General features: G+C 37.5%; 1 protein-coding gene across 1 annotated transcript in view; it reads left to right on the top strand.

Moving 5' to 3' along the window:
* Positions 1-27,595, top strand: part of LOC135707227 (monocarboxylate transporter 2-like) — a 130,706-nt gene that overhangs the window by 46,673 nt on the left and 56,438 nt on the right. The window contains exons 3-5 of the mRNA XM_065228992.1: positions 8,064-8,200; positions 8,508-8,655; positions 25,774-25,947. Coding sequence (XP_065085064.1) covers positions 8,064-8,200; positions 8,508-8,655; positions 25,774-25,947 — 459 coding nt within the window. The remainder of the gene's footprint in view (positions 1-8,063; positions 8,201-8,507; positions 8,656-25,773; positions 25,948-27,595) is intronic.

Genomic DNA, 27,595 nt, shown 5'->3' on the forward strand with positions numbered 1-27,595 from the left:
TGTAATACTAATACATAAAATACTTCACTTTTACCTATTGTTCCTTTCAAAACATTAATAAATATTTGTTTAAATATTACAAATAATGCAAGCATTTAAGCATAAAACCAATGTGCTTTGGAAGCGCCAAAGACAACTATAACTTTAGGTTAGGGTGTTTTTGATGTTACCATTAGATTCAGCACCCCAAAATTACCCTTAGATGACATTTACAGCATAGTTAAACTATTTTTTGAATTTTTGACCATGACCAATTGTATGAAATTGATCCATAGTGCATCGTCGTCGGGGAGATTATCGGCGTACTATGAGATGCTTATCAGGCACGTCTTATAACTGTGGGAAAGCGAATGTGTGCATTCGGATAAGTTGACCATACCACCTTTCAGATGTTATTTAAAATGAACTATCATAACCGATTCCTTATAGAGTGTCGATCGTCGGAAGTATGAAGACCTATGACCCTAGCAGGGGACAAACCATAACTTTCAACGCTCGTTATCTGAGGCAAGATGCATCACGTTTTAGAGCATCTTTTCGATGGATTGTAAAAAAAACACAATCTTGGATCACTCGCCCTGCTTTAACCGTTTGTTAACCTTTATTGTACGTCGATAGCTATATTGTTTTTTTTTCTGAGTTCGATTGAAAGGGAAATTTTAAGTTTTCAATAATTAACAACGCTATATAAAGTTCCAAATATTTCCTATATCAATATCGTACTATGTTGATAATTTCTAAGAGGCACTGTTGACATGTCAAATTATTAGAGGCACCGGTGGTGTACTTGTAAGCGTGATTACCTCTCACCCCAGCAGGCCTGGGTTCAATCCCAGTCGGCGCCGCATAAAATCTCTGATCACGCCTTTTTGGAAATTCCAGAATTTCTGGAAGATCAATAAGGCAACGTAAGGCAAGTTTCTAAAAAATCAGGTTAGTTCCAAGAATTTGTGGAAAATTTCGATAACGATAACGATCTGGTAGTTTGAGGGAATTCCAGTTTAAAGATTTTTCGTTCATTTCCATATATTTTACAACTTCAAAGAATCACCCCAGCAGGACTGGGTTCAATCCCAATCGGCGCCGCCGGGATGTTCTGAAACATAACATCTCTGATCACGCCTAGGGAATTAAAACCGTTGGACCCCGTTCCATGAGCTGATGAATGGATATGGTAGGGTCCAGGTGTGGGAGCTGCCTCCCTGGCGTCGGTATCATTGGTACTCAGCACGAAAACAAGATCGACGGAAAACAAATCAAGGAAAAAAAAGTCAAATTATTCTCCAAATGTCAATTAAAATTTTAGATAAAATAAATTTGACTTTCCAACGGGGATAACAAAAACTCGCCATGAGCAGTCATGAAGTTTCATAGATCATACTGGAAGCTTTATGATTTATCAAACTGAATGACGACCTCTTCCTATATTCATTATTATGATATGGAGAGTTTGCTGTACAATAAAACGTTTAAAAAGTACGCGGGTTAAAAACTAAAATTGGGAAATACCAACCATTGCAAACGTACACAAAAAGTATTAGGATGTAACTCATAAAATCATGTTTTTAAAGAAAGACCATGTCTCAGACATGCACATAAGGAATCATTAGATATTAGAGTAGAGTCTAAAAGGTAAATATCTTTACTTTCAGGTATCTGGCACGTTTGTCCACAACGGAAGCTACTGTCATGCATTCCTTATTGGACCTGTATCACATTTTTTATATCAATAATATGAACGCAGCAATTTACACGATTATGTGATTTCATATTATTGTTGTTAAAAAAATATACATATTGATGGAATTTTATTCAGTTAAAGAACCACTAAATCTTTATGCTTTGAAATGGCTGTATTGAAAGGCCATTTTTTCAAACTTCCCTTTTACCATAGGTCATTGATTGAACTTTAAACGGGCAATCATCTTTTGCACGATCCCTGTTCCCATTTATTTGTCTGCCAAATTCCATTTCCACTTGAAATCCGTCAGGCCAACTGCAGTTCCACCTTTTTCTTCAGTATGTGCTTCACAATTGACCAGTATTAACCAATTGGCCTTAGTTCCGGAATATTGGCCGGATTAATCTCCTTGAGAACCATTTGGCGCAATTTTCGCTGTACCACTGTTTGGTGGAATTTGAGTATTGGCAGTTTGCAAAGTCCGGCCAGAATAGGCAATCCACCTCATGCTGCTCCAAATAAGACAGTAGTCTCTTACGTAGGCACTCTTCCTGGTAAATTTTCTGCTTCATGGTCCCAGAAGTAACGAAAGATTCGCTTTTCACAACTGCAGATTGCTTGTCAGACATGGAACTTTTTGGGGAATTTCGACTTCTTTTTGATTTTACATTCTTTTGGGGCTCTCCTACGGTCAACCGAGGTATAAAATTCCTGCCCAGAGAATTGATCGAAAACTGCGAGGAGCGGATAGACCAAAGATGAATACTAAGATGAAACTGTCGGAAGAAACACTTTCTATTTTAGTGTTCTTTTTCACGGTCCCTTTCATCCAATGAATAACCCCCGTATTCAAGGTAATTTCGTGTTTCTTCTTCTTCTTCTTTCCTTTATTTAACGTCGGTTTCTGTTCCTCAATCTAGTGCCAATCACCGACGGACACCGATTGCCATCCTTTGACGGCAATCGAATGTGCAGGAAGGCAGCTTCCACACCTGCGTAGAATATCGCACCCATTCATCAACACACATGGGCCGGGACCAACGGTTTAACTTCCCTTCCGAAAGAAGACGTGACCAGCGGTGGTTTTTCTGTCACCTCGGTAGAGATGAAATTTTGTGCTCATTTTTATCAAAACAAACACACCAAAATCAAAGGTGTCCCATTTTTTAATTACTCGATTAACAACTAATCGATTTTTTTGTTCGCTGTGCTGCCATTTTTCCACCAATGAGAGTGCAGCACATGTTTGAAACCATCGGTGATGATCATCTTGATAAGTTAATGCTTATACCGGCATGATATAACCGATTACAAATATTTTACTTTTCGGTTCGTTAATCGATTAATCGATAATTTGAATGAAAATCAGCCATCACTAGATGACTGTGAAACGTCATTTCGAATTTTTATGGACCGTACATAAATAATGATACATTTTGAAAGTGACCGGGGCTCATCACAAATTATGTCCACACGGTAACTGAAATAGACATAAGTGTTCACCGGTTGGATAGACCGGGATTTTCGTTTCGAGCGTGTGATATACACACGGGCCCTCTAACCTCAACGTCGATTTTCCGGTCCCAGTCTGCTCCGATTTATTATTTTTTGTGAACATTATTTTTCATAAGGCAAATCAATTAAATTCACACTCATTTCTTATCAGGCCGGTGACAAGGCCTATACTAACAGCTATGTTTGACAGTAGGCAGCATGTCCGGGCCCCAAATCGTTTGTTTTGCTGTACTGGGCCCGCTGTCAACGTATACAATGTTGTCTACGAGCCTGCCACCGGGCTGTTTCTTATGGCTTAAATTCAAAAGTGTTTCTTATGAAACTCTTACGTTCTTTTGCCTGCGTGTAAGGACTTTTAGTTTCATCCAGTGAAATTTTGAAAAAAAAAACTAAAAAAAAACTGGGCAGCGTTTTTCATGTGACCTGATTTTTTCGTGTTTAACCTTAATGGATTTCAAGCATAATTTTTAAAAAATTAGCATACATAAAGTCCAGTCGTTCTGAAGTTATTACAAATTTTATTAATTGCAAATTATGAATTTCTTACATTTTGCTCATTTTTAGAATGTTGTTTGCCATTTCCACACATTAGGATTTTTTACAGGAGTCAGAATTTTTTTACTGGGTTTCTGAATTACTGAAAAACTCGGCTAAAATTTAAATGACCGTTATTCGTAAAGATTCGATAAAATCGACAATGTTGTGTTTTATCATTAAACGGGGTTAGCATAAGTAAGTCTATAAATTTTCATAACACATTTTCTAAACTTTGAATTTTTCACAGATTTTTTTAAATTCTACCTAACAGTTCCGCAATTCAAAAACTCGCTAAAAATTACTGACTGGATAAAGGTGCAGCAACGACATGTTATTCCATGATTGTGTTTGTTGCTCCCATTTTGTTAAGCTCCTTTAAGCTTCTTTTAGAAGCTTCTTTCTAAAAGCTCATTCTATAAACTTTTTATCTAGAAATTTCTTCTAGCCTCATCAAGTAGTAGATTTCTAGAAAAAAGTTATACAATGAGCTTACAGAAAGAAGCTTCTAAAAGGAGCTTCCAACTAGAAGCTTTCAAAAAGAATTTTTTTGAAGAAACTTGGAAAATAAGATTCGTAAATAAGCTTTCAAAACGATGATTCAAATAGAAGTTTTTAGAAGAATTTCTTTAAAGAGATGTTCTAGGAAGTAGCTTTTAGACGGAAATTTCAGAAAGGAATAGAAAAAAAAAACTTCCAAAAATACGATTGTTGCTGTGTTTTTATCTTAAACGCGCTTTTGAAACAAATTCTAGACCCTTATGGTTAAGATCAATCACACGCTTTGGAATTACGAGTACTGCATATAAATGGTTTGAATTCTATTTGTTTTACAGAGCTCAACGGACTGTTTTTAATGATTCTGTTTCCAGTCCCGTGGGAAATAACCTTGGAGTGCCCCAGGGAAGTGTATTAGGGTCCCTGTTATTTATTATGTATAGTAATGGCTTGCGACGCGTTTTACGATGTTGCGAAATTAATCTTTTTGCAGATGATACTATGTTATTCACTGCAGCTAAGGATTTAAATGATGCCGTTTTACACTTCAATGAAGATTTGCGGTCTCTAAGTAGATGGTTGAAGTATAAGCAGTTGAAATTGAATTCAAGTAAAACTCAATTTAAGGCAATTTCGCGGAATCGATTAAATGAGAACGTCTCTGTTGTAATTGATGATGAGACTTTGGATCACGTTCGGGAGATTAAAAATCGTGGCGTGATTATTGATGACAAACTTAAGTTCAACTCTCACATTGACAATGTCATCAAGAAAATTGCCAAGAAGTATGGAATTCAATGTCAACTGAAAAACGATTTAACTATTGCCATATAAATACAGCTATACCAATCAATCATCTGTCCTTATCTAGACTTTTGCCCTTCCATATTATTGCTGGCCAATGCAACACAAATATCGAGATTACAGCGCTTGCAGAGTAAAATAATGCGTTTGATATTGATATATTATGCATTCACTTCCTCAACTTTGATGCTAGACACCATATAGTGGTTGTCGGTGAAGCAAAGAATTGTATATTTGACTATGGTGTTCATTTTTAAAATAGTTAACGGTTTCCTGCCTCGATATTTGTGTGATCAAATTGAAAGAGGAAGTGACTTTCATAGATATAATACTAGAAACGCGGTTGAAATAAGAATACCATGTTTCTTGATTTGTGCTTCACAAAATTCATTATATTTTAAAGAAAAAAATGTTTTCAATTCGATGCCTAGACCTATAAAACGTTCAGCAACACTTACAGAATTTAAAAGACACTGCATTTCACACGTTAAAACTGTCGTTTGAACAGTTATCCAGTGATTTTTTTTTTTTTATGAATTGATAAATTATGTATCTTGACGAAGTTATCTCTAACAGATTATTTTATATGGATAGCTGTCATAATGACTTGTTAATAATTAATGTAGCACTGCAAAAACTATTTTTGTTCATCACGATGGTGATGATGGATTTTTAATATAGACTGCTGAATTTACAATTGAAACAAAAAATGCAATTTTGAAGCTTATTTGGAAAATACCTTGAGTTAGTAGTATGTTTTCTGGCAAATGCTTGGGGTTCGTGAGCATTCCTGACATTGCTGAAAATTATGATAGCATCAAATTGCGGGGTTGCTAGTGTAATTGGATGCTTTGTCGATTGTTCATTAACTCTTTATTGCTTGTAATATTTATGAATATTTTAGGTAGACAAAAAGACGAACTAATAGGTTGACGCCTGAGCTTTTTCACATTTATATCGCTGTGAAGCAACTGTAAACTCTAGAGGGAATTTATATCTGTAACTGTAACCAGTTCGATTTTGTTTTCAAACCTGGTTGCCATATTTAATTATCTTAAAGATAAATCCGTTCAGCTCAAACCTTTGTAGGGGTAAGAGGTAGGGCCATCATCATCATCATCTACAATGTGCAGTCTTCATCAATGTCATTCCCATTAAGAACTAATCAAAAATCCATTTGTGTGGGGCTTTTTGCACCTTGCAAATATGTAACCCAGCACTCTTCATGGTTGTCTGCACGAAAGCGACTAAGACCTTGGACTTTTTAGCGACATCTCGAATTGAAATGTTTGGATGGTTCTTGAACTGTTGCACAACTTTCCTGGCAATTTTACTGTCCATTGGGCCACTCAGATGCTTCTTGAAGGTTCTTATCACACGAGACACAGTTGTATTTCAAATTCCAAGCTTTTTAGTGATCCGTTGATGGGACACCTCTGGATTTTAATTGTAAGTGATCAACATTTTTTCACAGATAATTTCTTATTTTGACGATATGACTGGAACTACTGTATGAACAACTATGAAACTTGACAGATGTTTTTTTTTTCCTTTGGTTTGTTTTTTCCGTCGATCTTGTTTTCCGTGCTGAGCACCAATGCTACCGACGTGCCAGGAAGGCAGCTCCCACACCTGGACCCTACCTATCGACCCATCAACTCATGAACCGGGGACCAACGGCTTTACTTCCCATCCGAAGGAAGGCGTGATCAGAGATATTATGCCTCAGAACATCCCGGCGGCGCCGACTGGTATTGAACCCAGGCCTGCTGGGGTGAGAGTTAATCACGCTTACCACTACACCACCGGCGCCGTTACTTGACAGATGTTAACAATGTACAAAAAATTTCAGTTTGTTCACTCATACGGTTCAAAAGTTACAGAAAATTTTCGGTGTGCACTACACCCTTTAAAAGAAAATCATTCCATTAATCAACCTTCCAGAAAATAATTTTGATCACGAAATCAAAATAAAAAATACAATTTGACATAATTAAAGCAACGGTCATGGGTCAATGGGTTCCACAGAAATCCTCTAGCGTAGTCAATAAAGCAGAGGGAAGTCATTTTCACCAGAACAAAAGGATGAGAGTCCCTTGCTTTACGACTTACTCCATCTAATACTGCACTCGTAAAATAAAAAAAAAGTCAACTCTCACCGTCAAGCAGGTCAACAGGAGGGAAGAGTCAACTCTGAAACTCGTTCACTTGTTACGTCGAAAGGGAGAAAGCATCAACAAAACTCGATTCAACCGGAACCATAAAACGGTGACATCTTGAATCATAAATCAGCTGTAAAAAGCTGGGAACGATTTGCGAAAATGGTTGAAAATTTACGGATGCTATCAGCTTTAGGAACTCTCCTTCTCAATTGGATGTGATTGTTAGCTATTTTCCTAGCCAAATGGCTGGATGCAATCGATGGGCTGGTTATATTTGTATTTGGTATTTATTGCTATCGATAATTGTAATATATATGTTTGAACATATGTAGTGGTTATCTAGACGGTATAAAACATACCAATCGACATTAGGATGGCTGAATAGAATCGAAAATAACAATTCAGTCAAACAGTAAAAATCCAATCTAAAAGTCATCCCGAAATAGCTTTTTATTTGTCTCACAATCGGTATAATTGCCACCATCCCATAAAAGCACTACGTCACATCTCGCCTGTGTAAAGAATTTCAAAATCCTATGATAAGGATAAACATCCCTCGCTTAGCTTGTTTGCAAAACAAAAACATTTCATAAGACAATAATCCACGGGTATATAATCAATAAACCGTACGTTCGCATTAGCCTCACGCTTTTGTTGGTTGAGGCGGAAGCGAGGTACGATCATGGTGATGATGATGATGATGATGATCCGACCAAGCTGGATATGTTTTGTCACGCTAAGCGCATTTCCTATTGTCAGCCTGTGTCACCCATCCCGCATTGTCCGCAGAGTGGTGCGAGCGTACAAGCATACTCTCGAAATATGAAAACAATTCTCATTAAAATATCTCCCCTCGTGTCTCATTCCAGGTGGCTACGACCGGAGTCGACTGATGGAGGAGGAAGATTCCGCCTACCCGGCTCTGTTGGAACGAGAACTGCATTCCCTCCATCGGAATGTGCCGGCGTTGCGAAGGGCCGGTGTTGACACCAATGCAATTAGACAGGTAAGCCAACGCAGACATGTGCCCTTTTTCGGATATGCCGCCGCATTCTCAATCGTGACGCGTGAATGGTGACACGTGAATCAGAACCGACCGGGAAGCGTATGCTGATTAAATACTGGTGTCATAATGACGGTAATAGATTCGCTCCCCCAAAGCGACCGCCACCATCTACCTGTCATGAATTGAGAGAGTGCTTGTCTATAGTGCAAAATTTCCACTAAACTGTTTTCCCGTCCATTTCTCACGTTGTTTTCCGTCGCTATCGCACGATCCTCGTCCGTTTCCGCACGATTCGTGGCACCCACAGCATTTCTACCCGGACGGCGGTTGGGGTTGGATTGTTTGCGGAGTTGCATTCCTGGCGCATGTTCTCACCACGGGATTTCAACTGTCCTACGGGCTGCTGCTTTTGTACGCGATACGCCACCTGGGTCACGAGGTGAATACCGAAGCAGGTAGGATGCACCACAATGTTATTTCCATTTTTTTATGGTCCTATTTCTGAACTGAGCGTGATTGTTTGTGCAGAATATTTTACTTGGTTTTTTTTTTCATAACCGACGAGATGTGAACGGAAGTTTCTATCTAGATGATCTCATGTGAGCTAGATGAAGTCGAAATGAATGGTCACGGGAACTTGCTCACGTGTGTTTCTGGACGATCTAGTAACACAGGATGGAAAATGGAAATATGGATGCAAATGGGACTTGTTGCCGGAAGGATGATTTCTGTTTCTAGGGATATTGCTTGGTGGCCAAAAATGAAAAACGATTAAAAATTTGCTTTATCCCCTAAGTAATTAATTTTCATCAATATGCAATCAATGATTGAACTGAAGATTTAAGAAATAACAATAAATTGAAGGCTGATGAAAAAATAAAACCTGAACTATTAATGTTCTCTTCATAGTACCGATCCAAGTAAGCAAAACAGCCGTCATGTTCTAAAAAATTCTTCAGAAAATTATTTCTTGCTAGGGTAAGTAAGCCATTTATGGCACAAATGCTCCCGTTTTAGTTCTAGGGTCTTACTCGAATTTGAAATTAATTTGTATGCTTTTATTTGCGTAGATGTCTGGCAAAATCTATGTTGTAAGGTTGCATTGAAATAAATTTGATAGAGAATGATACAAAAATAAATTTAAGCTCGGGCCATTTAAAGGAACGCATTGGCCGTAAAATGGCACACTTACCCTACAATGAAAAAAAGCTATCGAAGAGGTATGATGTGATTGGTTTCAGTAACATTTTTACAAAAGAGTTAACTCTCAAATGTTCTTTGAGTACTTCCACAGTTGTTAATTAAGAGCTATCTAAGCCTGTACAATTTTTCCATTAGTATATATTGTGTGGCAAGGAAAATCATACTCTATGCCCAGAGAAGAATTTATCAACCAAAAAAACGTAGACCGACTGGAGATCGAACCCAGCCACCCCTGCATGGCTTGCTTTACAGCTGTGCCTTTACCGATAGGGCTAAGGGAGCCCCCCGCTGATTTTGATTCTCAGGAATCGAAATTTGGGTCTTTAAGGGTACTGAGGTGAATGCATATTCGTAGTCTATACATTAGATACACTAGAACTATTTTAAATAAGTACGATTACATTTACAAAAATCACCTTATTACATTCAAAGTGTTTTTTATGTTACTTCATACGCGAAGTTAACGATTTTCAGAGTTGGTTGGAAATGCTAACATGAAGCTTTAGTGTGATGATTTATTAGCTAGAGAATGATCTTTAGAAGAATGTAGGTGGATAGTTCCGTTAGAGTACGGCAGTATGAAAATTGAATAGAAGTTGAAAATGAGCGAAGGGCCATTAAAGCGACAGTTTTCAAGATGACGCACATTTTTGCCTAGCCCGTACGATGTACGCGGGGACTTGAAGTATGTTTTTTTTGCCTGTGGACTTGGAGACATACTTCAAGTCCCCGCGTACATCGTACGGGCTAGGCAAAAATGTGCGTCATCTTGAAAACTGTCGCTTTAATGGCCCTTCGCTCATTTTCAACTTCTATTCAATTTTCATACTGCCGTACTCTAACGGAACTATCCACCTACATTCTTCTAAAGATCATTCTCTAGCTAATAAATCATCACACTAAAGCTTCACCTTATTAGTTCTTCTCGGTGTCACTTTGTATGGGAGCGAGCTGTCAGTTTATTAGTTAAGTGTCAAAAAGTGATATTATTATTTTACTTTAAGTCTTGATTTAAAAATCGAGGTAAAAGTGTGTGGCCTCAAAAAAATTTCACTGTACTCAGAAAACGAAACTCTTTCAAATGATGTAGGGGAAATTACGGCTTCGGCATGCCAGACTATTTTCGGCAACCCAAATTGAAACACTATTTTCACTGGATTTTCTGACGAAAACACTTCGCTGAATGCATGCAAACGATTGTTTATGCTTTCAGCTTTAATTTGACTATATTTTTACCACTGAGAAAAAGCAATCTAGCAAGGTTTTCTTGAAATGAAACAAACGCACTTCAAATTGTAGCTGATTTCGAGTTGCCGATAATAGAACAGCAGATTTACATGCAGTTCAAATGGAACGGTTGCCGAAGAAAAACTGGTTGCCGAAAATACTCGCTCTCACTAGAAAAGATTGGAGCTTTGTAAAAGCGTTTCAAAACAGCTTTTGACAATTCTTTCGACTGAAATTGTTAAAGCAGCTGGCAGCAAAAGATTGCAAACAAACCAATACTGCATATGTGTGCGTTCCTTAGAGGAAAAGGCTATAGAAAGAAGGTCGCTGCTTAGGTTGCCGAGAATACGTAAATTCCCCTATACAAACCGATGCATTTTTCAAAATTTAAGAACCCAATTGACAGGTTTTATACAATACAACAACAAATGTGACGTCACACTATCTAGTGCATAAGAATGTTGATCGCGCCAAACGTAAAACTATAGCTTGCATTTATGTTGCGAGAGCCACCCTAATACGCGATCACTCACTCTCAATTTTCTCTCCCGTACGCTATTGTGCACCATACAACCAGCTGTGTAGAATGAATAAGAAAGGCTTTAGCGTACGGTTGCAAGACGGTTTTATGACAGGTGGGCAGGAGCTCACGGTCTCCCAGTGTTGGTGAGTTCTTTGCCGTTAATGTTCACGAAAAGTTCACTATTTTGCTATACAGAAATTCAAAACAAAAAAATTTATCTGCGGATTTGAACAGTTTTTGACCTGTTTCATACTACCGGAAGGTGTATGCTGGTCACAAATGCCGTGCCAAACTGATTTCCTACTCAATTAATCAATCTTTGATGTGAAATTCGCTAATAAACACGAGGCGCATTTCTTATAGCAAACATGCCATAACAAAATGGGCATGGTTCATTTTAGTAAACAAACTAACACTTCTTCCGACTGTGGCACCTATGTATTAGGCGCCGAGGTACGGTTGAACAGTGGTCGTGTATATTTCCTACTACATGCAGGCAAAACAAATGATCAGGCAGAGTAGGTAGTACTGTTAGTAGTAAATAAACCATCCCCGCGATCGGCCGACGGCAAATAAACGTTGTATTATAAGCCAAAAAAAAGTATCTCTAACCGCGATTAAAGATGATTTATAGTGACGATATCACTGCGTGTTGGAATTAAGTGCGTGAGACACCGGCGATTACCATCGCTCTTATGTGCGTGAACAAATGTCGTAGACAAAATGTCACATTGCCAGACCGTGCTGTATATTATTTTGTTCACACCCCTGAGCCGGAAAGGGAATGTTAGGTTACATGCACTGATACCATCTCCCCTGTTTATGTTCAATTCATTCTTGTGTAACCTTTTTAGTTGAAACGCTAATGTGCCAAAAACGGTCCTTTTAATGTATTTATCAAGTTTTTGATAATTGTTCATTAATAAATGCATGCTCTTATCTATGTTAATTAGTAAAACTTTGTATTTACTTGTTTTAGTAAACTTAAATTCATTGCTAAAGGCAATACATCTGGCAACGCTTGTTCAATGATACTTTTGTGTTCGCTAGCAAAGGGGCCATTCAATAATTAAGTAAGCATTTAGGGGGGAGAGGGGGTTTCAAATTTCTTACGATCTATTATGATGAAGTTTGGGGGGGGGGTCATAAACATCTTACGGAAGAAAAATATTGTTAGTGCAGCTCTCCAACTAACTATTTTAGTATTTCCTAGAATTGAGTTTATTATTCAATTTGATGGTCCGTATTATCATAGTGGTAACTGTAAGACCAGAAGGTCCCGAAGAAACGTGCTCAACTTTTTGGCTCAGCTCTGGTACTAACTTTGGTCCCAAGCTAATTGATGCACCTCTCGAAACATAGAAAGTACATAGTAGTAGAATTTCGACTAACGGGTGTTCAATAAAAAAATAAGAATGATTTCAGTACCGTCCAGCGCTCTTGTGAGAGCATCGCGACTAAATTGCGTCGTACGGCTGACCAGGGTCCCTTCTCCAATATTCATTGACGTTTTTTTGAAGAATAAAAATTATGTTTTTAATCAAAAATACTGAATTCGTTGAAAAATACATTTTTTTTACTAGCTATATGGCTGAAAAAATCCTCATGTTTTATTGAACACCTGTTAGAATGGGGTACGATAATCGATTTGTTTGGGACCAATGGGCTAGTCAAGTAGTGAGCCAATTTAAAATCATTAGTTTCCACCGGTTGGTACTACTGACTGTACTCACCATTAGAGAGCTGCCGTATCGTATGGATCGTATAGCGTGGTAAATAATTGACTTTTGAATGTGGGTACTTTTAATTAAAATTGAACTATACTAGTGTTAAATACATACTTACTTACCTTAAAAATCAGGCTAAGGCCCTGTTGTCCTCTGCTATCCGAAGAAGTCGTGTCCAATCTGCTCGATTCATGGCCACAGTTCGCCAGCCTCGTAGTCTGCGAAGGGTCCACAGGTCACCTTCTACTTGGTCGATCCACCTTGCCCGCTGCGCGCCTCTTCCTCTTGTTCCTGTTTGGTCGCTTTCTAGAACCATTTTCACTGGGTCTTCGTGCGGCAGCCCACCGTAGTTGCCCAATTTGTGCAATGTAGACGATGGATGGTTCTCCCAGTAGCAGGTGCAATTCGTGGTTCATTCGCCTCCTCCACGTTCCGTCATCCATCTGCACTCCACCGTAGATGGTACGCAACACCAAGGGCGCGTTGGTCCTCCACGAGCATAGTCCAGGTCTCGTGGCCGTAGAGGACCACCGGTCTAATCAGCGTCTTGTCGACAGTCAACTTCGTGCGGCGGCGAATTTTATTCGACCAGACCGTCCTCCGGAGTCCAAAGTAGTCACGATTCCTGACATAATGCGTCTTTGAATTTCTCTGCTGGTATTATTTTCGGTGGTCACCAGTGAGCCCAAATACACGAACTCATCGACCACCTCGATTTCGTCACCGTCAATCTGAACTGGGGGGGGGGGGGGGGGCTTCTAATATTGTCTTCCCTAGAACCCATTTCTTTCATGTATTTTGTCTTTGATGCGTTGATGGCAAGTCCAATCCGCCTAGCTTCAGCCTTCAGTCTGATGTACATTTCCGCCATCTTCTCAAAGTTCCGTGCCATAATGTCAATGTCATCGGTGAAGCCAAGAAGCTCGTGTCTATCCCAGCTTTTCTGATCACACCTTCTAACGCGATGATGAATAGCAGACACGAAAGTCCATCACCTTGCCGTAACCCCCTTCGAGATTCAAAGGGACTCGAGAGTGTCCCCGATAGTCGAACAACGCACATCACTCGATCCATCGTCGCCTTAACCAATCGCGTCAGTTTATCCGGAAATCCGTACTCGTGCATAATCTGCCATAGCTGATCTCGATCGATTGTGTCGTATGCGGATATGAAATCGATGAACAAATGATGTGTGGGCACGTTGTATTCGCGAAATTTCTGCAGAACCTGCCGAATCGCGAAAATTTGGTCCACAATTTGGCCAAGACATCAATTATATTATTTCGACAAAACGTCAATGCTACTAAAGTTTTAGTCTAGTTTAGTTTAGCTTATTTAGTTTATTTATGTTCATCAACCGAGAATATTAAGAAACATATTATCTACTATTCTATTTTTACGACTTATGATTCCGTATGGAGTTAAAATATTGTTTTAGCACAGACAAACAGACATAAAACATTGAATATTTTTCAGTATAAAACATCGTAGCTAAAACACTACCGCCATCTGTTGAGTACACTGTGATGGGCAGTATGCTGAACAGATGGCGGTATTGTGTAAACGTCAAACGCAAGGGAATTGACCATGCGCGCCACATGTGGCGGTACTACCAACTAAAAAACATTTAAATTGACCGTTAAATGCGTATTCGATGAACAACTAGCGAGAGATATGTCTGTTTGTCTGTGGTTTTAGTTTATGCCGAGACATTTAAAAGTCAATGGTTTCGAAGTATTGATTGTAAGACGCCATCATGCGATTTAATGGCAACTTGACAACTTGTGCGATTATGGGTTATGGTAAATACATTTCGATTTCTGAGTTGTTGTGTAGGCGCAAAAAATTTAATTTTGATAAAATTTCTGCTGAGATAATGCGCTGCGAGACTATATCGTTTACAAACGAAACCAATGCATATTCACGTCGCTCTTTTAATGTTTGTATATTTATAAGCATTCAGCGTTCTTCATATGATGTCAGAGAAAATGATGTCCAGCCTAATTTACGTGCATACTTTTGCCCCACTTTACTCTAATGGTTCACATTTAATACGTAATAAGTAATGTAGGTTGACTCATGATCAATCGGTTAAATGAGTTGATAACTTTTAAAATTTTGGATGGGTTACACTTCTGTTTAAACATTATCTAACAACTTTATAGTTAATGTTAGTTTTGCAGTTTTCACCAGATTGTTTATTTTGATGTTGACAGTTTCGGTTTACATAATCTTATTGAACAAATTTTAATATCAATCGTGTTCGCTGGAATAGTTTTATTTTCGGACTAGCAATTTTTTTATATTTTGACGTAGGACTACGTCTTCGTGGACTATCCTAGGGTCTTCTTCTAACGTCGGTCTCTGTTCGGCGATCTAATACCAATCACCGACGGACATCGATTGCCATCCATTGACGGCAATATAATGTCTAGGAAGGCTGCTTCCACACCTGCGTAAAATATCGCACCCAATCAACACACATGGGCCGAAACCAACGGCTTTACTTCCCTTCCCAAGGAAGACGTGACCAGAGATTTTTATGCCTCAGAAAAATCCCACCGACCTCGGCTGGGATTGAACCCAGATCCATTGGGGTGAGAAAAAAATCACGCTTTTCAATAAACCACCGGTGTTGGCAACTATCCTGGGGTTCAAATAAAAAAAAAATGTGTGACGAAATAGTGTTAGGTTTTAATTGCTTATAACATAGTCATTTATTGATCGATTTCAATTCTTTTTCCACCATGTGATTCAGATTTAATATAGGATTTGTTTGTTATAAAAGTTATAGGAATTTATCATTAGTATACTATTGAACATTGATCCAACTTTTTTGACGCAAACAACCAAACAGATGTTTGTTTGCTATAACTATCGAGAGCAGAGAGGGCGAGCTTACCTGTACATTTTGTTTCAGTTCGTCTGTGGATGTCACATCGTTAGACATCGTACACGGCCGATGAGACTATCTTAAAATTGAGTTGGATATCTCTCCACATAGTATACAATGGGGATACTCACTGAATGAGTAAAATTTTCCTAGATTTTTCTCAAAAACCTGCTGGGTTATAAGGAAAGTTCTACGTCTTTTATTTCTATGAGTCTAATACATGGCCAATGAGAGTTACTCAAAATTGAGTCGACCTTGACTAACAATTGCAAAAAATGGGGTTACTCAGTGAATGTGTAAATTTTTCCTCGATTTTCCAGGAAAAAATTCTTGAATACCGTAGTTAGCTTGAATGGCCAGAAATGAATTTAAATTGCGCTCATTGGTGCTACGTAATGCAATGCAATATTGAGTTGAATAGGACTTGGACAGGAACTGAGCTTCTTTTATCGCTATTGTCTTATTCGAGCAGATTTTTGAGAAAAGTTTTACTCACTCAGTCAGTAATCCAAATTTCTATGATTTTAAGTGAAATGTTCAGTGATGTCATGGTGGTTAGAACTGGTGATCTCCAGGGTAACCAGTTATTGAAAATAAATATTATTTATCTTTGTTTCCTATAAGGGTACAAAGGGTAATTCTAAATGAGTACCCAGATCCAAATTTACCATGATGTCACTGGGTTGCGGTCTTCATCAAAGCTGTTCAGATGGATTAGGCCTATTGCAAGGTGAACAATTGAGTTCAGAATTCGTCTTCCAAGTGGCACTAATATGTCATTTGTTTTCAAATTATGACTAGATAGAAGGTTTTTTCATTCAAAGTGTTTTTTATGTTACTTCATACGCGAAGTTAACGATTTTCAGAGTTGGTTGGAAATGCTAACATGAAGCTTTAGTGTGATGATTTATTAGCTAGAGAATGATCTTTAGAAGAATGTAGGTGGATAGTTCCGTTAGAGTACGGCAGTATGAAAATTGAATAGAAGTTGAAAATGAGCGAAGGGCCATTAAAGCGACAGAAGGGCCATTAAAGCGACGGTTTTTGTTTTTGGACAGTTCAGTTCATAATTCACTTACCAGGTGACGATAGTGCAAAATTTGACATCGTATCGCTTGCTTTAACTTGACAAAACGACTAGATTGACGTTTGCTGTCATGAGTAAAGATGTTCTGAATGACAAGACCTATCGTATATAATTAAAAAAATCACTACTAGTGCCATTTGATACTAATGGCTTGCTTTAGTCGACGTATCGACTAGATAGAAGTTTGATCCCAACATGACGAATTGCATGGTGGACAGCTCAATTCTGAATTTTTTATAACACACCAGGTGATTTGACTTACAATTACTTGAAAACTCAACAAAGGCGTAGCCAGGTTTCGAATTCGGGGGGGGGAGGGGGTGGCAAAACAATTTTGTTTATGGAAAATTAGGTTAGACGCCGATTAGCTGAACCCTTTTATACCGTATGGATTACTAGGTCGATCATCCTTTAACCGAAACTGAATTTTCAGTCATACTTCGGCATATGTCATCGGCATATTATGAATTTATATAAAAAATCAACATGTGCCATCGGCCAACAAGTACAACATATCCAGGGTGCCAGAACCTTTCAAAACTCTAGGGATTGTTTTCAAGTTTCAAGTTTTTTCTAGTCGTATTAAAATTGAATTTGTTTTAAGTCCTACAATCCACTGATTTTCCAATCCTGGATCTTTTAAATTTTCCTAGAAAACCCTTATAACATTTTTTTTTAAATTTTCTTAAGAATTTTCTTAGAAACAAGTTTCAAGTTATCTCATTCAAATTATTGATAAAGATGACGGGAATCATGCTCAATAACAGTAGGAAGAAAACCAGAATTAATAATTTACCAGAGCGGAAAAGCGATAAATTGGTTTTACGAATTTTTTCAGGAATCTAAAGCTTGCAAAAAATTTAAGATACAACGAATAGATTTTTTGAGGTTACAAACCCATGTTTTACTTGATATCTAAAGTTCATTTTCACCAGAAAGTGACAAATTTTTAAAATTCGAAGTTTGATATAATTTTAATTATTTCCAACTTAGGTAAATATTGAGCATATCAAACATATTTTTTTTCTAAACCAAGACTTATAAATGGATCATAACCTTGCAATAATAGCCCTTTCAATGTTATACATAAAATAAACTCTGAAAAGTTAGCATTTAGAAAATTTAACAATATTCCGTGACTTCGACAATTGAGCATAGCAAAATGGTAATAGATCTTCAGTATCCTTAATTTATTGAAATTTTGAATTAACGTATAATTATAAATTATTTTGCGTATGTTTTGCATGAAAAAGATTTTAATATTCTATAATTTGATGAACGTTCAAAAATTATATTGTATCGAAGATGAAATTTGAATGTATTATATTTATTATTACACCCAACCTGAATGACTGATAAACATTTAAAGGGTCGTTGATAAAAAAAAAAAACAAAAAAATCTTTAACAACTTGCAAATTAATGTTTTAAAACTTAGTCTTATTAATAATAATCATCATTGTAATTAACATGTTAGAAAAATTTTATTTTAGATTTTTCTTAAAGTATGGGTTAGGAATTAGATACATTATATGATGTTTTTTAGACCATCCTGGAGTAAATTTTAACACAAAAGTCGCAAAAATCGACAATTGAATTTTGTTTTCCACCAAATTATGATGTTTAAAAAAAATATATATTCACAGGTAAAAATTTTATCCCACTAGAAACAATTTGGATTCAAATTAGATTTCCCTACAAATGTTCACCACATGCTGAAATATTTTGAAATTCATTCTACATTATTGTTGGTATTCGCATGAAACCTCGCACTTCAGTTTATTCTATGAATAACATACTCTTGTTATATTCATAGAAATTCCTCTACTAATTTCTTCGGATTTACCTATTAACAAAGTTCAGGAGCTCTCTGAAATTCATCACCGACTTGCTGTTGCAGTTTGCTAATAATTTTTTTGAAACCTTCCTCAGAACACTTCTGAAAATTTCCTCAGAAATTTGTTAAAACTCTCCTTAGAATGTTGCAAGGATTGTGCATAAAATTTCCTACGATTTATAAAGAACCCATTGGAATTTTATCTCGAGCTAAATTTTTTTCGGGATTCAAGCCAACATCATCAATTTTTGAAGTGCCAGACTTTTGAAATCCAAGCTTAAGACAAGAACTTTAAAAATATTTCAATGTGTCAGATTCTTGGAAAAGTTTGAGAGTCATTGTAGTTTCATGGAAAAGAAAGGAAATCAAAGTTACAAATGGGATTTATAAAACAAAATATTTTAAAATTTTGAAAACTAAGAATCATGAAGATGCATAGTCCACAATCATCAAGAAAAAAAATTATTGTTTTTTTTTAGTTTTCTGAAAAAGTGAATCTCCGGATTCTGAAAACTCAAACAAATGTGGATGTTAAACATAAAAAAATGACAAAGGCTAGTTAAATTTTAAATTTAACAATTTTTCTACAAACTCAATTTTAGAACTCTAAAAAATATATATTTTGCGGCTGGGTTAGGCAGTCATCCCCAACCCCCTCCCTGACCTCCCTGCCCTCCTTGACTACGTCTATGGAGCTCAACTAGATAGATGGTTGCTGTTTTTGGCAAAGTAGATCAGATTTATAAGACCTGTCAATTTAGTTGAAAATGCCTTCACCAGGTGGCACTAATTGACTTGCTACCGTTGGACGAGTAGTTCAGATGCAAAAGACCTATTGGAAACCTATTGGTGCACAGTAGACTGATGCAAATTTTGACATTTTCGCTCCACAGTGCTCAAACGGTTCCAAATCGGGTCCTGATTAGTCTCCCAAAATTTAAACTCATTCAATAAGAAACTGACTTGGCACAAACCTTTTGAAGTTTATATGGAAATTACTATAGGAAATCCAAACTTTTTGTTCATTGTCTTCTTACCTTTTTCCATATTGCACTGTTCAAAAATTCAAAAACTATAATTATGGAAAATTTTCTCAGCTTCAACTTAGCAGAATATAGTTGTTGAGCCAAACGTCAAATAAAATAGTTATTAATTGTTTAAGAGATTGATAATCTTATGGCATGATCAAGCAGCTGTTTTGTGAGCAACACTGTATCTTGCAGTGTGACATAGTAGCCATGATTTTTGTGCTCTATTCTAAGCACCAGAAACACCAATGTTGCCTGCTGAACAGTTGATTGAGCATAATCATAAGACATTAGTGGCTTGAATTATTTATAACTTTTGATGCTTACATTATATTGAAAAGTGGTTTAGCACAAAGTTGTAGCTGAGAAAATTTGCTACGAGCTTAGTTATCATTTTTTAAAGTAGTAAATTGTTAAATGGATATGAACGAAACATTTGGTTTTCCTATAGTAATTTCCATATAAACTTCAAATGGTTTGTGCCAAGTCAGTTTCTTATTGAATGAGTTCAAATTTTGGGGGACTAATCAGGACCCGATTTGGAACCGTTTGAGCATTGTGGAGCGAAAATGTCAAAATTTGCATCAGTCTAGTGCACAGTTTAGTTCGGAATTCTAGCACCAGAGAAGTAAGTGTGCTTTTGATATAATGATTCTTTAAATCGAAATTTTGATGAGTTCTTCTTTTTCTTCATAGTTATTACACCTCAACTGGAACTTTGCTTTTGTCTTCAACTATCATGTAATTTGCTTTTTTGGGACTGCGACAAATGTAACGTATTGGCTTGTAGCGTCAGTATACGATTTGCAACTTTCATGGCAAGGACCAGTTCTGCCGTGAGTTTTAAATATGTTATTATTTAACAATTTAATTGACTTTAATTTATATAATAACAGCGTTCGTTATTTGATATATCTTTGTTAAAACACATTTAAAGTACAAACTCAAATGGAGATTCAGTTTATCTGTCATCTATAACATCAAAATGTAATATTATGGTGTGACGTACTTTGAAGTATTTTGAACCGGATTTTTATATAAAATGCATTTTAAACAGCATATTTTCACTTCGGTTACTGAAGATAAACATTTTCAATAGGTACCGGAAAATTGGTTGCACATGTTTGGAATCAAATTTCGAATAGGATAGAAACTGCCTTTACAAATAAGACATATGGATCTAATTAAAGATATTGAAAGCCGCCTACCCAACAAACATTGGAAGCAGAATAAGAGCTTATTCAGGCAAAAATATACTTTTTTTTTTAATAAACCGGATCCAGGAAATGAAACTTTGACAGGTTTTATTTCTATCTACAACTGTGTCGCAGACATAAATTCGATTAAAAGTGATGTGTGAATGCTTTGTGGTTTTAGAAAATTATCGAATACACCATTTTCATTGTTAATACAAGATTCTAAATGGGCGAATTTTAGCACTACTGTGTATTTTTGCCACTCACAAATAATTCAAGATCAACAGCTGAACCAACCATTTTGTAAAAAAACCTTGTAAGGTCATATTGATACGAAGTGCAGTCCGCCAACTCAAACCAACAAAATGAACAGGTATGGGAAATTCTCCTCTACCCGTTTGAGTTTGTTTGCAAATGTAGGTTTCAGTTCCCGACAAAATGGCCTTACAAAGTTTGGTTACAAAATTGAGTTAAGGCCTTTTGAATTGTTGGTCTTGAATTATGCATAATTTCATGCAACCCACAGAAAGCCATGCATGATCGATTTGTCATTAGGTTGCTCAATTTCATTTGTGAATCAAACTCAAATTATTTGTTCTTAAATTCATAGCTTGTGCCTCAAACTTCTCCTCGGGCTTTCAGAAGCCCTCTTAACTTTGTCACATAGAAATAAAAACCGTCAATTCACTTATCACCTCAAATACGGTTTTACTTTTCATCACTTTGATTTCGTTTTCTGTCCTTACTGTCTAGTATAATACCGTGTGATCAAAGTTGAGGTAAGTCAGGACTTTTATCTCTCATTCCAACGACGTATGCGGTTTGTATGAGTAGGTCGCTGGTAGACTCTACCTGGTTGATTGGATTTTTTTTCAACTGATTTCCCTACTTTTTTACCAGCTTAAAGTTTCCTCATGGTGGCATGGTGGCATGGTGGCATCAGCAAAAGCTGGTGATATCTGTCCTACCCCCTCGAATAAAAGGAGCATTTTTCGCGGTGAATGGTGCTGGTAGGGACGAGTGTAAGCTGAAAAGCTTTCTACGAACCTTTATCGAAAGATACAGATGGCAAATTTACATTTTGATTGATACTTTCGTCTGTTCAATTGTTGGTGTGTTACATTTTGTTTCGTTGACAAAGATAAAACAAATGGAAAACGTTTTGCAGGTTTTTTTTGTTTTGGACTGCTCGTTGTTTGTTGAGATATATTTTCAATTCGATGATGTATGTTCTGATTGACACATTTGCTTTTTACATGCTACGTGTTTCTCCTTAATCTTCGTTCATCACTTTTCATAATCGAAATCTTCACTTGAAGGCTACAGCTCTGCAAGAATTGTTCCGTTTTTAGATCACCGCCATCATATCATGTAACGCCTACAACTACTAACCTGTTTTCTATTTGATTTCCTCCTTATCTCGGTTTTGTTTTCCTTTGCCTAAACATACAAGTCTAGCTGGATGCAGTCAAGTGTAATGTTTCAACTACAAATTGAGTTACTGTAAGTTATTTCTTCACATCATACGAAACTTGCTGTGCACACCGATTTTCACTGGAACTTGCCTACGAACCAGAGCAAAACAGTACTGAAACGGCAACCAGAATGTGATATCCCTCTTTGAAGCTAGAAGTTCCATGAATCACGTTTCGAAACTCTCACAATAGAAATTTGAATTTCAAAAGCACCGCTCACCGTTCTGGGAATAAACGCACAACTAAGTTTAGCAAACTTTCGCCAAAGAATGCCAAGGCCTTGCGAATGTGTGAATTCATCCAGCTCTTGTATTCCATGCCAGTGTAGTCGAGTGAGAATGACTTTTTTCCGGGAAAAGTTTCCCGGTAACCTTCACCGGCTGCTTGGGTTGCTTTCCCACTCTTCAGGATGTGAAATCGAAACCCACGACAAAAGGGCTCAGCTTCCGAACACCCACCGCCACTGTTCCATTCATGGAAACGTTTGCTATAAATTATGAAATAATAGCTATTTATATTTATTTATAGCACTCGCCTTTCAACTGTATAGTTGCCCATTGGTGATTTATCCCGGGCCCCGGACGGGGTCTATATGCAGCAGCATTAACAGAAGCGCTCGCTAGCTCGCTAGCTCGCTCGCCGGATCCCTGATAGGGATGCAGTTTGATGCACGTACGAGCAGCGTCCAGCTCAGAGTGGTCCTGGCGAACGTCGTTCCCGTAAATAAACACGGCACATAAAAAGATCGTGTAGCAGTAGGTACCTATTCGTGCACTTTCCATGCAGTACTATCAACAGAGAGAGAGAGAGAGTAGGTCGTTGTTGTTGCCATTTTTGTTGTTTGGATTATTTATCTGGTGTGAAGGCAGACACGTATCCTGCAGCAGGACTCTCGAACCGTCACGTGTTTGTGCACATAAAATGTAAAATGCATGGATGCTCTTTGCAACAAGCGCCTCTCTTGCAGCCGAAGAGCACATCATGTAGGCTGGACTTTGGTAACCGTGGGTGGTAGCGCCATCGCTGTTGAAGTTGGGCGATCTATACCATATGGAATGGAGGAATTTAATTAGCTGCTAGAATTCGCTTCTATACTTTAATTCGATTTTTTTTCCTGAGTCGACTAAGGTAGGCACTGAAGAGGTCTGTGCGTTGATAACGAAATGCCCGTATCTATTGAATTTTTGTTTGAGGTAGTGGAATGAAATAAAATGAACAATGAGTAAGATGTCATTCAACTGTCGGAAAACAAAAATAGTCTGCACTGTTCTTCATAAGCACCCGTCCGGATAAATTGATTTGATTAAACTTAATCAAAATGAACTCCTTGTTATAACCCGCTACCCACTATGTCTGTACTCAACCATTAGTATTGAAGAAAAGCAACCCTTTCAGTATGCGCCAAGTGAAATTCGCATTCACTTCCACGTTATACAGATAATGGAAAATGAAGCCGTGCAAAAGAGACACCGTCTCAAAAATGTCGCTACGCCCCACTTGCTTCCAAAAGCAGCTCTACAGTGGAAGGAAATCATTGTAAAATTAGCCACGAGAAGCATTCCTTTCTCCAACATCGAGAGAAAATGCAATACATAAGTATACACGTTGACTACAGTGGAAAGAGGAGAAGGATAGTAACTTTTTCCCATAGAACCTTTCTGCTTCGTGACACAACACTTTTTTCCAAACTGATTTATTGCATTTGGTGTAGATTCAGGTCAAGCGAGAGTTTGGCTCCACTAATGCTGCTACTTACACACTGTAGATGTCATAATGTAAGCCTCAGGAAAACATCTGAAATATTTATCTCGCAATGACCAGGGACCACGTGTCGCATCAGACTGGTCACAATCTCGCTGTCGTATTAAAGCATGTCGCCTGCAGTTATCCTGAGAAACACCACGCCAAATACGGATGTTTCCGCAGCAACAACACACACAAAATACTGCAGTTTCGCGTCGACGGATTATGACATATCCTCTGGCATTCATGACGAGCAAGCGGAGCAGGCTTTGTTTGATTCAAAACACCGAATGACACAAGAGATAAAGCACAATAATTAAATTCCCAGTAAAAGTTCTTCTTCGGCTCCCATTCCACAATGGACCTGTGCACACGTAATACGCTAAGATATGATAACTTTCTCTGCAGAGTAGAGTGAAGTGGGCGAACAAAAAATCTGATTCGCTCGAGTTCTTTCCACTCAAATGCAAAGTTGAACCCCGTTAACTGGAAATGGGAAGTGGGAGGGGGAGAAAAGTTTGCTAATGACATACTTAACTCGATTAAATATTTTCCGTTTCCTGCGGGGCATCCCTTGTCTCATCATATCCATATCTGAATTAGTGCGGTGATGAAAAATTTGCTGCATAAAACATTAATCCGAAGTACACTCCGGGAGCAATGCGGTCGGGATTGGGAATATAAAAGAAATCCTCCGTCTGTCAGAATGGTAATAGTATTCATTTGATTTGGAGACATCTGAATGTGCCATGCTTTTTTGTTTCAAGGTGCTCGGTTTTATGTAAGCATTGTTATTGAACAATAACACATCCAAGTGATGAAAACTCGTCATAAGTGCATGATCTGCCAAGTGTGACTTCTAATTGAATGAAAAACTTTTGCGAAATAATTTAATTTTCGTAGAAAACTATAGAACAGTGCTTGTTCTGCAAGATGTTGTACGTATACATATCGAACCGTTGCGTTGTAAGTCGACTGTCGACAGAAGCAGGCCATTCTCGATGTGTCACACGATCGTCTGTTTAATCGGCAGCAACCATTGTAAGGTATTCCTCATTGTTCTTCATCAGCAGTTCTTTCGGTCGATGCGTCGTCGACTTTGGACAGCGCTCTGCCCCCCGTTGGCGATACTGCCATTCAATGGAAGCGGCTCCCGTTCTGATGGAGGAAGATGGATAGCGTTAGATAATGTGTTTAATGTGCTGTACCTTTTAAGATGTATTGTAAACAATAATACTCGGCTCTGTAACGTTGATTCGATTGAGGCTTATCAAATGAATTAATAAACAACAACAAAAAACACTGAAACGTTGAACCACAGGCAGCAAATAATATCTTCATTTCTATTATTTGATATCTGTTGTACCAAACAACCCCGAAAATGTTTTCCCCATTAGTCACAAACAAATATTGCTTGAAGCATATTTCGCAGTCATCATCAATTCTGCTTGGTTTCGTCCGAGCAAAAGCATACCACATTTTTTCATCTGTACCTAGATGTACCTAGATACCGATATGTTTTCATTCCAGATTTGTTTTTCTTTTTCTTTTATCGTTGTTCCAGCTTTCTGTAACGCAAAGTGTACTACATTTTTCTTCTCGTTTTTATTTTTCTTCCATCACAAAAAACAAACAGGTTGGCTTGGAGCTGCTAGCTGGGCCATGTCTCTGTTGGCGGCAACCATTGTAGTGGCACTGTGCCGTCGAAAGTCAACCCGTCTTACGGCCGTTCTCGGCGGGCTGGTGCTCGCGCTGGGGATCCTTTTCACCTCGTTTGCCACTCAGCTGCACCAGGTGGCGTTCAGCTACGGTAAGTTGACATCATGGTTTAGAACTTAAGTTTTTGTTTTCTATAGAACGTTTTTTGCTGTCTATAAAATAAGGATTAAGTTTATTAAGTGTTTTTAGAGAAGCTTTTAGTTGAAAAAAAGGCTCAACCGATGAAGGAGTAGTCCATAAATTTAACTCATTGGGACTTGAAAATTGTAACTTTTTTGACTGGCGATTTACTCATCACTTCTATAAGCTTTGTTGAATAACACATTTTACTTGCTTGTCATTTTCATTGAGATATGAAGCGTTTATTATGTTAAATTCAATTTTTAAGCTTTAGATTTATTGTTTGATTTTTCCAAGGCAATCAATCAATAAAAATTCTAAAAGTTGACCGTTTCGTATCGGAATTCTCTTGAATCATCGCTGTATATTCACAGGCTTGTCAGATAGCATCACAGTTCGAAAAAGTAGTGTAAATTTCTGTTCAACATGATGCACATAAATTGAGCGTCATATATCATATAAGTTTACATTATCTATCATATAAAGTTCTGACACATTTCATGCAATGTAGCAAATATTGTATACAAAAGCCCATCTTTGTAAACAACATTGTTTACAAGTTGCTCGGTTGCGTGAAATGAAATACAAGTTTACGTGAATGAATGTTTACATCACAATTAAAATTCAGAATTTTTATCTGTGCATGTCACAGTCTTCAGCAAAGTTGCGTTATCAGCCATTCCCCAACAAACAATTCAAAGTCAAAAATAAGCATACACATTGAACAATACTGAATAAAACAGGATGTCAAATTATGTGCTGAAAAAAGCTCATTGAGATCGATAGATGCGCCTTTATTCCGCTGTTAGCTCTGATATGATTAATTTAATTATTAAAAGCTTTATAAACGTTGACTGTCTTCCTGATTCAGAACCAGAGGTTTGATCTAATAGAGGTCTTATAAATGTTTTCTAGCTCCATTATTAGATTCCATTGCATTGCTTTACAATATTGCTGTATAAAGGTGAATACAGTCAGCAAAATAGCTCTTATACCACTATGCGTCCATGTTTTAATTTCATGCTTTGTAAATGCTTTACAAACGGCGTATTCATTCATTATTCCACAACACTGCTTCAGGTTAACAACAAAACGAAATTGGTAGCATAGTGGTTACCGTTTCCGCTTTCCAAGTAGAAGGTCGGGAGTTCAATCCCAACCTCAACCCTTTTTTTATTTATTTTCTACGCATAATTAATTTAAATCGTAATCATAGATCGTATCACTCACGACAACCAATTCATAGACCTATTGAAAAGAATAGCATCCTTTCCATCGAAATTAGAGAGATGGAGAGGTAACGTTGGTGGCATGTTAAACAACTATGAATGAATTAATCATGCTCACATCTCCTTGAATTAGCTAGAGTGCTGATAGGTTTTCAGATTCAAGCTTTTATTACTTATTTAGCTGCCCATTTGATGTATTCTAGGATAGCTCAGATGGCAAGGCAAGCCGCTGGTGATCGGAAAGTCATGGTTCGAAACCCATCCAACGATGTGTATGTAATAGTGTATGTAATAAATTTTCTAGGATCTATACTGCTTCGACAAAAGTAATGACACTACAAACACAACCCTGCTCTTGCACCGTTCTTTATTTTTGGATTAATTATCCCG

The sequence above is a fragment of the Ochlerotatus camptorhynchus genome, unplaced genomic scaffold (assembly GCF_037179485.1).
Source record: "Ochlerotatus camptorhynchus isolate MF236.1 unplaced genomic scaffold, CSIRO-AGI_Acam_v1.1 ptg000305l, whole genome shotgun sequence".
In the NCBI taxonomy this organism is placed as follows: Eukaryota; Metazoa; Arthropoda; class Insecta; order Diptera; family Culicidae; genus Ochlerotatus; species Ochlerotatus camptorhynchus.